Source organism: Aquarana catesbeiana, linkage group LG05 (assembly GCF_042186555.1).
Source record: "Aquarana catesbeiana isolate 2022-GZ linkage group LG05, ASM4218655v1, whole genome shotgun sequence".
Classification (NCBI taxonomy): Eukaryota; Metazoa; Chordata; class Amphibia; order Anura; family Ranidae; genus Aquarana; species Aquarana catesbeiana.
The window spans coordinates 21,455,917-21,473,910 of record NC_133328.1 but is presented as its reverse complement, the minus strand read 5'-3'; the positions used below and the strand labels follow the sequence as shown (position 1 = coordinate 21,473,910).

Here is a 17,994-nt window from a genome sequence, read left to right as displayed (position 1 = left end):
TCTTACAGCCACTCAACCTGTCAAACCTGCAGCTCAAAGTCTTCAATTCAAAGTTGAACACGAGACTTGCTTACTTTTATCAAAGTTAAGCCATTGTCCTGTGAGCCGCTTGTCACGCAAGCTGTTGACGCGCAGAAACTTGTCTTCTGATTTTGTTGTGGCTTTGGGTCTGCCAGACCTCCTCATTCACACCTGATCATAGTGTTTTCAGGCAGAAAGTTGCGCGGTTTTACTGCGATTTTGCACAGGTCAAAGGGTCACCAATGTAAAAAGCAGAAAAACGCCAAAATCTGCCTAAAAAAAAAAGTTCCAGAACTTGTTTGAGCTTCAGGCGTTTTGGAGTGGAGATGTGAACCATCTCCATAGAGAATAATTGTTTTTTTTTCCCCTCCAGCGTTTTGTAGCTTCAGGCTTCAAGCTACAAAACGCTCAGGTTTGAATGGGAGTTTCCTCCAGTTTCCAAGTGCATTTTGATGGTGTAGAAAACTGTACTCACATAACATTAGCTTTCTTTGCAATTTCTCTAAAGGAAAGACCTCAAAACGAAGTTCCGCCCAAAAGTGGAACTTCCGTTTATCTGTCTCTCCCCCCCCCCCTCCGGTGCCACATTTGGCATCTTTTGGGGGAGGGGGGAGCGGGTACCTGTTTTTGACAGGCTTTTAAGGCCTAATTTACTTACATTGCTGCAGAATAACTGAGTTGATAACCCAATACTCCTTCCCTGAAAAGGGCCTTTTTGTAGAACTCTGAAATGTACATTTTTCAGCTTTTGTTGACCTAAACTTTTTTTTTTCACCTCAGTATCATTGAACTTGGAATGGTTTAAATTTCATTAAAAACTGGAAAAATGGGGGTGTTCTAACATTTTTGACTGGTAGTGTGTGTATATTATATATACATATATATCCCCATCATTATAGATCTATAATCTATCTATACACACACATACATATACACACACACATAAACCCAGGAGGTTTACTTACCGCATTCTCCGGGTGGAAGATGTAGGACGCTGGCGAGTTGTCCACAATGATGACTTTGCTCAGCTCTCTTCCTAGACGACTCAGATCTTTCACGTAGTTTCCTCTGTGGAACACGCAGGATTCTCGGAAGAGTCGCGCATTAAACACACCCCATCGATCCAGCAAGTCGGCCACGGGGTCGGCATACTTAAAACAGAATTGCAATAGATGACATTTAACAAATGGTAAACGGATAGTCCACATTTACAATATGGTCATTGACAGCAAGTATAGTACTATTTGCAAAAAAAAAAAAAAAAAGACACTGACCACTCTGTGCATGTGTTCATGGCCAGTCCAGCAATTTCAGTTTTGGCGGGTTAAGACACAATCACCTGTCTATTCAGGGCAGAGTGACAGTGCCTTCTGATAGTCCAAACTTCCCAAGCAAGGTATACTTAACCAATCCACATTCTGCCTTACCACTCTGCCAGAGCCCTCGCTCATTTGCGCTAATGGAGCTGGGCTTCTGGGTATGGGGCAGCATCTGACCCCCGCACATTCAACAGTTCTTCAGCCTAAGCAGCCAAGCCTGAACACGGTCAAGTGAACAGGGCAGCAACATCATCATTTCACTACAGTGAGCTCCAACACTGGGTGGACTCCTGCATTGGGGGAAGTGGCGAGGGGAGTAGATGGGTGAGTATGCCTTGCTGGGGTAGTCGGCTGCTAAGGGGTAATGTCAATTGGAATTGCCAGGCGACAGTGTCCAAGGCTCAACTGCATCTACATTCCAAATACTATGGAAAACAGAATAATCTACCACTGTGTCTAACACCTAAACTACCAGCACTGCCAAAGTAACAAACATGAAGTATTAAGTACTAGGGTAAGCCTTAAACAAACCAAAAAATACATTAAAGCCTTCAGTGCTGAAATAGACCAGGTACAAGGCATACCTCTTATCCTTTACTTCTCGACATTAAAGTGACCCAGCCACGATTGGGTTACTGAAAGTCTCTTCGTTCAAATTATTTGAACAATGCATATTACTTATGTGTCCTCTTATTTAGAGGCTGGAGATGCCCGTTATTTGAATGGTCATAAGTGACGAATGCCATCAGTGCCAATCAGTGCCCACCAGTTCAACCCATCTGTGCCCAGTGCCGCCCATCAGTGCCCCGTGCCGCCCATCAGTGCCCCATGCTGCCCATCAGTTCCCCCCATCAGTGCTCCGTGCCAGTGCCCATCAACGCTGCCTATCGGTGACCATCAGTGCCGCTCATCAGTACCATCCCTCAGTGCCGCCTATCAGTGCCGATCAGTACAATTTCAGTGCCTCTTCATCAGTGCCCACCAGTACAGCCCATCAGTGCACATCAGTGAAGGAGAAAAATGATATGTTTGCAAAATGTTATAACAAACTATGAAAACATTTTTTTCAAAAATTTTGGTCTTTTGTTTCTTTAGCAAAAAATAAAAACCCCAGTGGCGATTAAATACCACCAAAAGAAAGCTCTATTTGTGTGAAAAAAAGAAGAAAATTTAGTTTGGGTACAGTGTAGCATGGCCGTGCAACTGTCATTCAAAGTGCAACAGCGCTAAAAGCTGAAAATTGGCCTGGGCAGGAAGGGGGTAAAAGTGCCTGGTGGGCGTGTGGTTAATATACGAGATCTGTGAATAAATAAACTTCAAGTCCTGTCTGAGGTGGTTTAAAAATCTCACTTGTCATCAATTAATTTTTTAATTTCTTTTCCCCTTAAATGTGAGGGTTTAAATTGCCACATACCACCATTGACTGTAGGATTTTTATTTTTTTTTTTAAAAGGTAAATAATTGAAAAATAAAATGTAAGCAATCACAAATTGCTGTTGTGTTCTGATTGCGACAATAAAACATGCCAGTGTATCAACCGCCAGTGCAGCTTATAGTCTTCGCCGCAAATTTAAGTGACAGGGTGACAACACAGAAGAATAATTGGAAGACAAGGACTGAGTTGTCAAACTTAGCACTGAAACCAGTGTGGCAGCCAAAGAAATGGCATTATTCAAGTGAGATTTCTGCAAAGACAGCCCACGTATTTCTTTAATGATAGCCAGGGCTGCTCATAAGTGGGTACCCACCAATCCTCCTGTACAGGGGCCCAGCTCTGCAAGGGGAATCAGAGGTAATTGCCAATTACTGGACCCCATCCCCTGTATGTTTCAGGACAGAGTGGGGGGAAATAGGTCGTATTTACCAGCCCCTTCTTTGCCTGATTGAACATAATGAGTGTACCGATCACTCTGTGTTCATTCACAAACTGCATTAACTATGCTTCAGTTTCTGAATGTAAAGGACCCCCCAGTACAGAGTGCTTTTTGTTCATTCACTGTCCAGTGCAGCTGAGGCTGCAGAGAAAGGGATGGTGGAATTTATATCCTCAGTCCCTTTCTCGGTCTTAAAAGTGAGACATCTGATATTGCACCAAGGGACACCTTGAAGCCAGTTAAGCTGTATGGGGGCCCCATGATTTCAAATAGCAGCCCAGATGAATGCTGTATTTTACAAGCATTGTGAGATAATATTTCTATTATCTATAATATGTCTATTAGCTTTGATGAAGAGGACAAAGACCCCCAATATGTACTGGCTCACAAGTCTTTCACTTGATGCAGACCATACATAAGCCCTCTTTTCTTCTATATTAAAAAAAAAAAAAAATATATGATAGATATATCTCTATATAAATATATATACACCTCTCTCTCTCTCTCTATATATATATATATATATATATATATATATATATATATATATATACACATACATATATCTATCTATCTATAGATATATATCTATCTCAGAGGTTCTAAACATTCCCCACTCTATCCAAAACTAAAGTTTTGGTTATAGATACTCTTTAAAGTCACCAGATATTATATTTTGTGTTCATTTTTGGGTGAATGCAGGTGGTGCCCAATCACCCAATGCCTACTTATACCACTCATGGACACCAGCCTCCGTCTCAACTTTCCACATCCTCACACCTTCTGCCAGCAACATAAAAGGCAATTCAGAGCTATGAATGGATTCTCCAGGTATTAGAGGGCATGAGAGCAGCAGGAAGACTCAAACTCCCTTCTTTAGCTTTGTAACAGACAAGAGCAGAGGGAAGTGGTCAAGTCTCTTCCTCAAGGCCAGAGAAATCTCTTCAAGTCTCCCAATGATACAAGAAGCCAGTGTCACCAACCAAACTTAAATATTTTCGGTGGACTTGGCCCAATCACCCAGCTTGATTTAGTCCACAAATCAACTGACAGATGTAATCCAAGTTAACAGGTACACATAAAAGAGGACCTTTATCCAAACCTAGGAAAAAGGTTTTGGCTGGAGTGGAGAAGGATTAAATCTTTTATGCTTCTATGGATCCCTGGACTCTTCATTGAGGAAATTTCCTCCCAGTTTCTGTCTCAGGTGACCGACATTGGTTTGGGCCTTTCCTATTTCTTTTTTCTGGAGGGAAATCTCCATATATTAATATAGTGAATTCCCAAAATAGTCAAAGACCAACAACAAAGTGACTTCTTCAAATATAATGAGAATGTTCTACAATGAGAGGGGAGAAAAAAGTCCAGCTCAACGTAAAGCTCTGAGGGTCACCAGACAAGAAGTCAGTGGAAATTTCCCCAGCCGTGACACAGACAGCAATAAAACATTGAGAGGATCTACCTTCTTTCCCATTCTATCCAAAAACAAAATTACTAGAGTTCAACATTTCCAGCATGCCCTGCTCCTCTCCGTGCGGCTTTGAAGGTTCGAGGTCTTGCCTGCAAAAGCTGCAGGAAAAGGGAAGCAGGGCGTGCCAAGGTCTACAGAGAGACATATTATAATGGCTGCTATTAACCATGGTAACGTAGGGTCTCTACATACAGGCTTCATGTGCGGTGCATGGAGTCTACATTATGAGCATAGCCCATATGTCGTGGAACTGTTACCATGGGAACACTTACCCACAAACTAGCAGAAAGCACAAAGACACACTGGTAGACAAAAAGAAGCAAGGAAGAAAAGGGAGAAAGGTAAGACAATTTCTGAAAAAAACAGCCTTCGTCCTCAAGAAAAGACACAACGGAAAAGGCTAAAGGCAAGAAAATAAAAATGAAGACATACAAAGAGTGCAGAACCTGACGGAGAAGGACCTGCTCACCTTCGCTAGGCTGGCCGTGAACAGGACGCACTCAAACAACTCGCCCATCTTCTGAAGGAATTCATCTACGTGCGGTCTCTTCAATACGTACACCTAGAGGGAGAACGGGCAAAAAAAAAAAAAAAAACATGGACAAGGTAAACTTAAATTTTTAGTCCAGACCTATCGAAGGCAGAGCGCTACCTGAAAGAAAGATAAACGCTCTACGAGGAAAGAACGAAAACTACATCCATAACTAAAACTTGTTTTTTTTTTAAACTCAGTTTATTGCAAAAAAAAAAGGTACCATGACAGAGCATCCGAATCATAATGTGACAATCAGATGGCATGTAAGATACAATGACAACGTACCATGAGCAGTACAAATCCAACAAACAAAATACTGTTTTCCTGGGTTCATTATAATGATTTAAAAATACATATGTCATAAGCCATAAGTTAGACCGAAACTTAAAGCATCAAACCTAAGAAATGAGGGTAATTCCCAGAATTCGTCAGCGAGTGGAACCACACCAGATGTCCTAGATTTTGTTGTGTTTTGGGGGGCATCCCCTACGTTCATAAATAACCTTCTCTTTGGTAAAACTTGATTTACTGCGTGTATCCACTGATGCACCGAAGGTGGGGAAGGTTGCATTCATTTAAGGTTGATTAATTTACAGGCTAAACACAGATTAGTGTATGAGAAATCTAGTTCTCTAGACCAGAGTTCTTCACCTAACAGACCTAGTAGACAAATTTACGGAGTCAATGGGACAGTGGTGGAAAGCATGGAGGAGAGCAAGTCTTCGACTTGCCTCCAGTATTGAGAGAATATCGGGCAGGTCCAGATTAGATGTACAAAATTAGCCCCTGGCTCTTGTGATCTTAAAAAGGGGTAATTGGAAAAATTGTGGGACCCAAACTGTGTCTGAATGGCATGTTGTATCTGTAAATACCTATAGAAGGCCACATGGGGAAGACCATAAGCTTCCCTGGTATGGTCAAATGCGTGTAAGGTATTGTTGCAATATGTGTCTGCAAGGATGGTCAAGCCTGCCAAAAGGAGGAGTCTGGGAAAAGATAGACATGAGAAATTATAGGATGATTCCAAACCCATATCAAAATATGGGCAAATCTTTATAAACCCATGCCATAAGGATCTTGCCAGGGTAAGAATGGGTGATTGAACTCTGGGTAGTAGTGACCAGGGAGCCTTAAAACCAATCAGAAGGTGATTTATGTTCAAAATCAAACATTTTTATTCGTAAAAAGTAGGAAGGTTAATCCAAACGTTTTAGCTCAACATCATAAGGTCACGTAAGACACCAACATAAGGTCATGTTTCCTCCCAATGACACCAACAGTGGGGTGTGGTTCCTCCTTATGATACCAATGATGGGGTACAGTTCCTCCCACTGAAACCAACGATGGGACATGATTCTTCCCACCAAATGACACCAATGATGGAGCACAATTCTTCTCATTGACACCAAAGATGGGCCATTGTTTACTCCCACTGTTGCCAGGACGTTTTCTACTTCCAATGGCCACAGTCCGGCCCCCTAAAGTCTAAGGCTCTGTTCACATCTTGGCGCCCCGGATCGTGGACAGAATCGCTGCGATTCTTCCCACGATCCCCATCACTTCCAATGGCACCCCAGTCACGGTGCGATTGCTGTGATTGTCACCTGTTGAATAACGGTAACCTCATCAAAAAGAATTGTGGGATGCCTGTCGTACCGCAATCGGGGTGCCATTGGAAGCGATGGTGATCGCACGGGCGTCCCACAATTTGGGATCGCAGGCAGAATCGTGGCGATTCCACGCACTATCCGGGACGCCAAAATGTGAACGGCGCCTAAAAGGACAGTAAACTGGCCTTTTATTTAGAAAGTTTGGAGATCGCTGGTGTATAGTGTATGTTAATGTATGTCTTCCAAAAAAAGTCTGTGTACTGGGCAGCTATCAAGTCTTTTTGGGACTGGAAAACTTCCCACATTGCTAGGCATTGTAGGCTGATATTTTATAATTCTTTGGGGAGGGGTACATGTGTACTGCAACTGATAGCTAATCAATGGGGTGTGCCCTATGGCTGACCAGTGTAGAGATCACGGGCATAATGTGGTTCCTCAGAACATTTTCAGAACTCTGCAGTCCACAAACGAGATGGAAAGGGTCCATATAGCAAAGGTCTAAGGTTCCGTTGGTCTAGGTCAGTGATGGCGAACCTTGGCACCCCAGATGTTTTGGAACTACATTTCCCATGATGCAGAGTGCATGAGCATCATGGGAAATGTACCGTATTTTTCGCTCTATAAGACGCACCTGACCAAAAGACGCACCTAGGTTTTAGAGGAGGAAAACAAGAAAAAAAATATTCTGAACCAAATGGTGTACTAAAATATTGAATAAAATGTAACAGAATAATATACCACTCTGGTACCACTCTGTGTATGCGTATTCCACAAACAGAGCATTGTGGTTATTTGCTATATTATCTCTGTGTATATTCACTGCAACCACATCTTTTTATACTATTTTAGTCACCATTTTTGAACTTTCTGTTTTACACTTTCTACAATAAAATAGTAGACTGAGGAGGCCTGACGAAGGAGCACGCATGCTCCGAACGCGTGCACGCCCATAGCGTCATTACTCCGCGATCCGGGACCAAACGAACGGATGATCCACGCTGTGCCTCTTCTACCCCAGCCTGGGACACTGGAATCCACCAGCGCCGCCAGACGGGACCAGACGAGGACACTACAGCACACAAGGATCACCCCCTGTGGAGCCCTGCTGCCTACCACACCACCCACCCGGACCAAATTTATTGATGTGCCTGTATATGTCATACTCAGAGTGAGTGCATTTCTACTGATATTAAAATGTGCGCGTTTTAAATACTGCACTTAGGCTGGCGCTGCTTTTCTGCTTTTTGATAGCCACCTGGCTCGCGCTAACAGGATGGCGTGCATTCCACCGCCGTATGCTTGTATAGAGGCCTTCAGCGACATGAGCATGTCTTTCATAGTGACATCTGACATGGGCTGGCCTGTAGTTGGGAACTGTGCAATGGGGTTTGGGAGAGTGACAGGAGGGTGCTGTGAAGGAGAGGAGTCTGCCACATCCATAGGAGGAGAAGATACATCTGGCTCCCCAGAATCTAGATTTCACTGGGCTTGTGGAGGGCGATAAGGGGTTAACCTCCAGGGCATGGTGTGAAGTTTGCTCACCTGCAATGACATGTTAATCTGAGCCTGCGCTTGCTGCTCGAGCCGAGTAGGAAGGCTCTGGAGGTCCAGCAGCTGGCGGTGCATTGTGACACCCGCCACCATTTTGGTGAAGCCAGCGCGGCATGGTCGGGCAGAAAGCTGATACTTTTTTTTTTAACCGGCAGCGGGTCTTGGCGGCGTCTCCACCTGTCTGGACGGTCAGCAAGGTATGAGGAAGCCAGGAGGCTAGATGGATCGCTGCTGGAGAGGTCCTGGGCTGTGAATGTTGAAGCCGATTCCCTGGTGCAGAGTGGATCTATGCGGCCATACTGCTCGGCGGTCGCCACGGTATTGTAACACGGCGGCCAGGGGGCAGACTTCTGGTCAGTATTCGCTCCATAAGACGCAGAGACATATTCCCCCATTTTTTTGGGGGGGGGGGAAAGTGCGTCTTATGGAGCGAAAAATACGGTAGTTCCAAAACATCTGGGGTGCCAAGGTTCGCCATCACTGGTCTAGGCGATCTGCCATTTACAGAATTACTTACCTTCGTCCTTGCTCCTGGAGGCGTCCTTCTGGCAACGTGGCCACTTCCCAAAAACAGCTTCTTTTCGCTAGTTGTGTGGCTTTCCCCTTGCTGACATCATGTACAATATAAAAAATTGTACACGAAAAAAAAAAAAAAAAAATACATGACAGAGATTCTAACTCTTCCCTACACTATTGAAATCGTTAGAAAAGAAAGTTTTGGCTTTGGGTTCACTTTCGCTCTGTAGTAAGTCTATACTGTATAGCGTTAGCTTTTTAACCAAAAAGTAAAAACACGTTCAGATCATGAAACTTTGGTGATCAGGAATGACACAGAAGCATGTGGTAGGTTTTCCGTGTTAAGGAGACGAGCCACTGTCCGGGTGCAGAGAGGTGACACACAGCTGTCTCCCAATGCAAGTAATCGAGGGTAGGCCAGGTGGAGTGTAAACAGCCTATCCTGGATTACTTGAACCGGGCAACAACCTCATTCCACCTTACAGATCCGAGATCATCTTCACTTCAGCTATGAAGGGAAATCAAAACGTGGAAAGACATACATTTTATTGAGTGAATGGCTAATGCTATCCAGGAACCATTTTACTGTACAAAAAGCCAATTTAACATGACACTTGAGAGGCCTATTTATAAAGTTGTGGTATTGACCAACGGCGGCCATACCACTGCGTGCTAATAAAAATATTACAACAGACGTGTTGGTAGACCGCCGGACCCAAAAGTAGGAAAAATAGGGCTTGAGATCCAAATTTTGGAGGCAGACCTCCGTCAACTGGGGTGTAACTAGGGGTCCCCAGAGTAGTGTAAAGGATGTAGAAAGGAAGAAGGGAGCATCACAGGTTTAATGCGAGTCCAGCAAGTCATTACTTCACATGAAGACAGGTCAGAAGAGAAAGCCAATGTGTACATTGGGGGTACACCCCCCTCCCCCTTCATCAAGGCTTAAATGCTGGCAGTAAGTGAAGAGAATCATGGAGAATCCTGTGTAGTTCACTACACAATCTGCTAGTGAGCATACACAATCCTTAAAGGGGTTGTAAAGGTAAAAGTTTTTTCACCTTAATGCATTCTATGCATTAAGGTGAAAAAACATCAGACAATACTGCCCGCCCCCCCAGCCCCCCCGTTTTACTTACCTGACCACTCGAAAGTCCCGCGCTCGCTCCCAACATCCTCTTCGTCGCTCAGCCTGGCTGTTGATTGGCTAGAGTGGATGGATTCAAAGCAGAGCAGCCATTGGCTCACGCTGCTGTCAATCACATCCAAAGATGCTGCGCCCGGGGGGCGGGGCCAAGCGATACAGCGAGTGGCTATGGCCGCTGGCTGTATCACAGGAGCGCGCCCGCAAGCACTCAACAGCATGCGAGGGAGCTCGCATGAAGGTGTTAAGTCCTTGCGGGGGGGGGGGGGGGGAAGAGCCGACACAGCCGCCGAGGGACCCCAGAAGACCAGGTTTGGGGCCACTCTGTGCAAAACAAGCTGCACAGTGGAGGTAAGTATAACATGTTTGTTATTTTTAAAAAAATGGCTTTAGTGACCCTTTAATTCTGTCATCACTACCATCATCAATATCCTACTGCATTCAGCCACTTTGGGAGACTGCATACAATTTCAAGTGATTATAAAGGGACCTTTCACACGGACTGTCCGATCAGGTCCACCTGTCAGTTTTTCAGGTGGACCCAATTGGACCCTCCAGTTTACCCTATGAAAAGGCAGATGTCCGCTGGCACCCGCCGCCATCTGATCCTGCCCACAAAAAAAAAAAAAAAAAAACAGACGGATGGTGGTCCTATATTCCATTCGTCCGGTCGATCACATGAAAACAGACAGAAAGGTGGACCATTTCCATCTGATTTCCCCATAGAGGAGAGTGGAACTGAGTCCGTGTCCATCCTGCACAGTGGAGCAGACACAGACCTGTCATCTGCCTGCTTAGCGAGGATCAGCAGAGCGATCCCCATCTGTGCAAGCAGAATCTGCTACACGGAGGCGCCCGTGTGAAAGGGGCCTAAAGGCTAAAAGGGTTTTTTTTTTTTATATATCTCTAATGCATTCTCTGCATTAAGGTAAAAAAATCTTTTAGGTACAGTCTAAATGCCTAAGTATAGCAATATGCATATAACAACTAGCAAGACACCACGGGATCTATAAAATGAATGCACAGTTTGAAGCAATGAATGCAATATCTTGTGAGCAGAAAGCAGGTTAGCTCAGAGGAAGACGGCTTGTCCATTAAAACACATCAGTAAATGTGTATCCGCTGTATTTTGCTGCAAGAGTACTTCATTAATCGGTATTGAGGATGGAGATTGTGAGGAGGTCCCGTACACCGGATGTAATGAAGGATTACATGTCTTATTTTAACACTTTAGTGCAGGGGTCTCAAACTGGTGGCCCTCCAGCTGTTGCGAAACTACAAGTCCCATGAGGCATTGCAAGGCTGACAGTTACAAGCATGACTCTCACAGGCAGAGGCATGATGGGACTTGTAGTTTCAAAACAGCTGGAGGGCTGCCAGTTTGAGACCCCTGCTTTAGTGGGTATTTTACTGGATTTTTTTCAAACAAAGTGGTGCCAAAGATAAAGGCGGATGTGCTCTCTTTTGTTTCATTTTATAAAAATCCAGTGTAATCATTTTTAACCCCTTGGTGCCGGCCGCGCCCAAATATGTGGCCATTTGGCGGGTGGGCCTTGGCGCCGAGCGGCAGCACATTTGCATTCATTAGGGTGAATACAGCTGCGCTGAGAGTGCGTGCCCTGTGCGCTCCCGGCAGCTAACGGAAAGCTCCCGATTGCAAGTTTCCAATCATGTGACAGCCAATCGCCGCGGTCACATGATCATACATCTCACCTCCTGGCATCCTAAACCCATGGAGGGGCTGGGAGGCACCGGCTCCAAGGGGTTAAGCAGGGTCTGCACCCTCTTAAAGTGGTCCTAAAAGGCAGGTGTTTTTTTTTTTTATATCTATGCATTAAAGTGTTACTAAATCCAGGAGCCTGCCGTCACTATATCTGGTCTCCCACAGTACACACAACATGGAAATGCAATAGTTTTAATAAAAGTAAACTGCTAAATACCTTTTCTCATCAGCAGTTAGAGCAGTCTTACGACTTGCATCACTGTCTGCTTAAAGCTTGTAGGAGTTAATTTTCCATTGACCCTCTGTATGGACAGTGCTGATTGGCCCTGTGCTGATCACATGCACCCTCCCAAGAGAAAAAGAAAAACTCTCTAGAAATACACACCAAACTGAGCATGTGCAGCCTGTCCCCTAATGCTCTGTTCTATCAGGAAACGGTCTGGAGTCAGGGGAGGATCAGAGAGACAGGATCACACAGCCTTTTTAGACAGTGCAGAGGATTAACCCCTTAGGTTCCACAGTGAGTATAACAAGCATGCTTTACTGCATATACAGACTGATTTTACTGTTGTGGGTTTAGTAACACTAAGATAAAAAGCCTTCTGTGGGCAGCAGCCCCCCCTTATACTTACCAACCTCTCGATTCAGCAATTTTGTACGAGAGACTCAGCTGTCCGGGACTCTCCCTCCTGATTGGCTGATACACACAGTAGGTGCCAGATTATGACTAAGCGAACCTTTATTTGTGAAACGCGTCAACCTTGCCATGCCCGCATAGAGGTCTCATGATGTCTTATGATGCATCTTGATGGATTTTTATCTTCAATAAAGTAATTATCACCGTTTCATACCTGGGAGTGCGGACAACGTTTCATGAACCATTGGCTCTTATTCAGGATGCGGACTGGACCTGCACCACAAAGGTTGAAGGGAGCAATCAATCCCATCTGGAGCGGCACAGCTCTGTCTTTGTATCAGTTGCCATAGGCTCTTGTTGCTGTCAAAGTAAGTGAGCCAATGAGAAGAGAGAGGGGGAGGGGCTGAGCTGTGGCTTAGTGTCTGAAGGGACACACAGAGCAGCGGCTCGGGTGCCCCCATTGCAAGATGCTTGCTCTGGGGGCACTTGGCAGGATAAAGGGGCCAGGAGTGCTGGTAACGGACCTGAGAAGAGGAGGATCGGGGCTGCTCTGTGCAAAACCCCCGCACAGAGCAGGTAAGTATGACATGTTTGTTATTTTTATTTTATTTTTTGTTTAAAAACAAAAATTTAAAGTGGAAGTAAACCCACCTGTCGTTTTCAGCCAAGGAAGCTGCCATTTTGGCCTCTGTTTAATCTGCCATGATGCAGCACATGTGATCAATTAAGACACCAGCAATTGGATGGTTTGACAGTTTTGGTTGAGAGCACAACCAATGGGGGGGTCACATTTCCTGCATGTGCCGGAAACGTAACTGTTGTATGGATGGGTTTACTTCCGCTTTAATATCACATTAAGCATGACAGTGAGTTCCGATGGTCATAATCTGTTGTGTGTGTGACAAAGCATACGGCAGAAAGAAATGCCTGAACCAGAGAACAGATTGGCTGAGCTTCACTTGTTCACAAACGCACCTATTATAAATATTCTCCAGGTTGGTATTCCTGGACCATTGATTCTACAACAAAGGTGCTTGTAAGTGTCAGAGCAGAAAACATTAAGCATATTATTTAACCAGCAAGAGAAAAGTGAAGACAGCTGCTATTCCTGTATGAAATAAAAGCATACGCTTAAATCACCTACCTGATGTATCGTTCCGTCAATTTCGACAGGGACAATAAAGTCAGCATTGTTAATTGGCTAAAAGAAAAGAACAAAACATCCAATTAAATACCAGATGCATTCTCCTGATGAATACAATACAGAAGGTGTCACCGACAGAACTGAACCATAAATCATTCAGACGCTTTCAATGGATGTAGTTGTACGCCTGGAGCATGAAAGGTTTACGGAGCACAGACCTGGGAGATGTCGAGTAACAAAAGGCTGGCCACAGATGGATAGATATCCTACCGGGAGTGATTGGCGACAGCCTGTCAATGAACTTCTCTCGCTGTCATGAGGTGCAGCCATGTTCTCTTGACTTGGCTGGCGATTGCGGCACAGACGGCGTTAAAAATCACCCCCCCCCCTCACAGAAAAGAGAAGGATCGGCGCTTCAATGTTTCTGCACGTCGACCTTAAAGGAAACCTGTACTCCATTAGGACAATGATAGTTGTCTTGTTTTGTATTGCGTCATTTTGGTGATTTACATCATCTTGCGTTTTAGGGCTTGTTCGTACCAGCGGCCCCGCTGAATGCATAGCTGCCGGTGTGCGCTGGGAGGAACAGTGCCCATGTGCCAATCCCAACACGTCACGTGATATTTTTTTTTTTTCTTTTGGAACTTTGTTTAACCACTTAAAGGGGTTGTAAACACTCTGTGTTTTTTCACCTTAATGCATTCTATGCATTAAGGTGAAAAACCTTCTGTCACTCAGCAGCCCCCTGTTATACTTACCTGAGCCCTGTGTTTCCCGCCACGGGAACGAGCACACCAGCTCCGGCCGGAGTCTCGTGCCCTGATTGGATAGACTGACAGCAGCCTTTGGCTCCCTGCTGTCAATCCAATCCAATGACACGGGCGCCGGGGGGGTAATAATTTTGATTTTTATCTAATTTATTTTAATAAAATGCTTTTGGAGTAAAAATCTATGTAGATAGTTTTCTATTTAAAGCGGGGTTCCCATTTAAAAAAAAAAAAAAAAAAAATTAAACAAGTTAGCAGCTACAAATACTGCAGCTGCTGACTTTACTTACCTGTCCCAGGGTCCAGCGATGCGGGGGATTGAAGCCCCAGTTGTCCCACCCTCCGCTCGGCGGCGCCGGCATTTTAACTGTGGGCGCCCGGCTGTGCCTTCACAGCTAGGCACCCATTGGGAATGCGCGAGCCGCGCCGCGAGCAGTTACTGGTCCTGCAATCATCTGGGACCGGTCACGTGTCCCAGATGATTGACAAGAGGGAGGGTGGAGAGGCGATCTCCCTTCCTGCGCCGAGGGAAGTGACGTCAGGAGCCCAGGCACCGAAGGAGGCAGATTACGAGGAACCCCCTAGCAACAGGCATTTAGAGGTGAGTAAAAAAAAAAAAATTTCTCCAAATGTTTTTTTAAATTTTTTTTTAAGCACTTCACTATTTTTTTTTTTTTTTTGGGTGGAACTCCACTTTTAGATAAGTTAATCATTTAGTTTATTCAGCATGAAATGGAGCTTCGTTATGTAGCATGAGGCTGTATATTCTGCAATATCTACATTTTTGGTAAACTCATTCAATGAATGCAAGCTGAGATAACATGCAATGCATTGATGCATTCACACAGTTTTACAGTAATCATGAGATAAAACAAAGTTCAGGAATATCCCTTTATCCAATTGTTTTGCAAATCTATGTACACTTCAAACTGTATGATTGAATCGGTTCTGATATCGCTGTTTTACTCACCTGACAGATTATTATTCTAAATAGGAAACCTTCATTTTGTTTGCAAATATTAAAGATTCTAACTACCAGCAAGAATGAGTCCTTACATTTAAAGAGCACCTGTCACTTCCATCATGGCAGCGCCTGTTAGCGGGCATCCAATCACCTGCTGCCGCCACGTCCCTCACCTTGTTGTGTCACTGCCGCATCACCAGCCGTCCCATTAAAGTGAATGGGACAAATCGGTGAGTCAATAGCGGGTCAGGAGGATCTGCTGCGGGACAGAAATGACAGTTGCTCTTTAAAAATTATGATTTGAATCAAGCCTTTTTACTAGTGATTTATATCAAATCAACCCTGAGGCCGAGTCCTGCTTTCTGTGTGAATAGATGCAGGACACAGGAGCACGCCCGCATGGGTGTCCACGAAGGAGAGCGCTTTTCTGACGGGGCACTCCAGAAGAGGAGGAGCCAGGAGCACTGCTGAGGGACCCCAGAAGGAGGAGGATCGGGACAACTCTGTGCCAAACCAACTGCACAGCAGAGGTAAAAAAAAAAAAAAAACCCTGAACCTTTGCATCCCCTTTAAGGACTGCCCTTTATAGCAGATATACTGCTACAGGGCATTTCTCCTGTGCAGAATCACGTGTATATGCGATTCCGCACACACAGCTGGGGGGCTGGCAGGCCGCTTCTGCTGCGATTATCTCACAGCAGAAGCCGATCTGCAGGTGCCAGGCAATGGATATCTGCCGACACCCGTAAACAAGGCAGAGCTCCGTTCTGATAGGGGGTGATGGATTTTTTGTCCCTGCAAAGCGGGGAATAAAATCCATCACGTCCCTTCGTAAAAGAACCTCCCACAGTACACAAAAACACTGGTTAGGCACACAGTTAACCATTTGATCGCCTCTGATGTTAACCCCTTCCCAGCCAGTGTCATTAGTACAGTGATGGCGTATATTTTTAGCACTGATCACTTTATTATTGTCACTGGTTTCCACAAAGTGTAAAGTAGTGTCCGATTGTCCGCCACAATATCGCAGTCCCGCTATAAAAGTCATTATTATATATATATATATATATATATATATATATATATATATATATATATATATATATATATATATATATATATATATATATATATATACACACACACATACACATATATATATATATATATATATATATATATATATATATATATATATATATATATATACACACACACACACACACACACACACACACACATATACACACACACAGTATCTCACAAAAGCGAGTACACCCCTCACATTTTTGTAAATATATCTTTTCATGTGACAACACTGAAGAAAGGACACATTAACACCCTATGAATTGGTTTTACTAGGGGTTCCCAAGACCTGAAAATTAACCATAATTTATATTTCCTGAGCAATGCTTCCCTGCAGGGGCTTCTGAGAGCATGTGACTTTATTTACGTGGCAGCAATTGGTCCTGAACTACTCACAAGGCCAAACACTGCCGGGGCTTCCATCTTCACCTGGTCTTCCTACTGGGTTCCCGGGATGACATCACTGTGCATGGGAGCTGCGGCGCCGCGCTCTGCATCCCACGGCAAACTGCGTGCCTTGAGTGCAGAGCGTCACTGTGCATGCCTTGAAGACGTCATCGCTATATTCATTGTACCTACAGGTAAAGCCTGATTGTACGCTTACCTGTAGGCACAAGTTCAAAAAGTTTACTACTGCTTTAAATTTTAATAGCCTGTGTTGCTTAGCATGAAGAAAGCATGGCTGGGTAAGTTTGCATGTCTGGAAGGATGGACTAATGTGCAAACACTGCAACGGCTACAGAAACCAAGTGATTTTCTGCAGTTTAACCCACACAAGGCCAGAGCAGCATGCATTGCTCCAGGCCACAAATACAGTACAAATACCTTAAATGAACTGTGTACTAAGGTTTCATCCAGATCAATGACCACACACTTCTTGCCATAATCGGACACGTTCGGCTCTGGAAGGAGGTATTTAGTAGGTGGCTATCAAGAAATAAAAGAACAAATTGGTTAAAAAAAATATATGGTATATTTGTTGCTCTGCAAGAAATTTTTAAAAAAAGGTTGTGCATGCATAGATAAGCATAGAAGCATCATATACTGTATTATATGAAGGCAAAACACCACCAGTTAAGCAGCGACTAACAATTACAGAATTAAAAATTTGAATTTAATACAGCTTTATTCCATAAAATGTTAAAGTGGAACTCCATATACTTTTTATTGCTTAGGATAGATCAGCAGAGGATAAGAAATGGACAGGCCTTTCCTGCTGCCATGTCCCCAAATTAGGCAGCATTGGCCCCATTTCCCGTGTGGTTTCCAGGACTGAAATTACCAAAATATTCCCAACTGGACACAGCAAAAAAAAAAAAAAAAAAAAGTATATATATATATATAAAATGTATATGTATGCATGTAAATATATATATATATATATATATATATATATATATATATATACACAAAAAATTTTTTTTAAATATATATATATATATATATATATATATATATATATATATATATATATATAATAATATACCCAGGTGTCCAAACTTTCTAAGCAAAGGGCCAGTTTACTGTCCTTCAGACTTAAGGGGGACCAGACTGGACAGTGTGATTAGAAAATGCCCCAGTAAATCATTGGTTTCAATGGGATAATAGTGCCTTGTTGTTGATATCAATGCGAAG

At 43.9% G+C, this 17,994-nt stretch overlaps 1 protein-coding gene across 2 annotated transcripts in view; it reads right to left on the bottom strand.

Moving 5' to 3' along the window:
* CTDSPL (CTD small phosphatase like) overlaps positions 1-17,994 on the bottom strand; it is a 127,833-nt gene that overhangs the window by 5,272 nt on the left and 104,567 nt on the right. For both annotated transcript variants that reach the window (XM_073629507.1, XM_073629508.1), the window contains 4 exons: positions 17,185-17,286; positions 13,543-13,599; positions 5,155-5,247; positions 987-1,172 (listed from right to left, as the gene is read on the bottom strand). In XM_073629507.1, the coding sequence (XP_073485608.1) occupies positions 987-1,172; positions 5,155-5,247; positions 13,543-13,599; positions 17,185-17,286 (438 nt within the window). The remainder of the gene's footprint in view (positions 1-986; positions 1,173-5,154; positions 5,248-13,542; positions 13,600-17,184; positions 17,287-17,994) is intronic.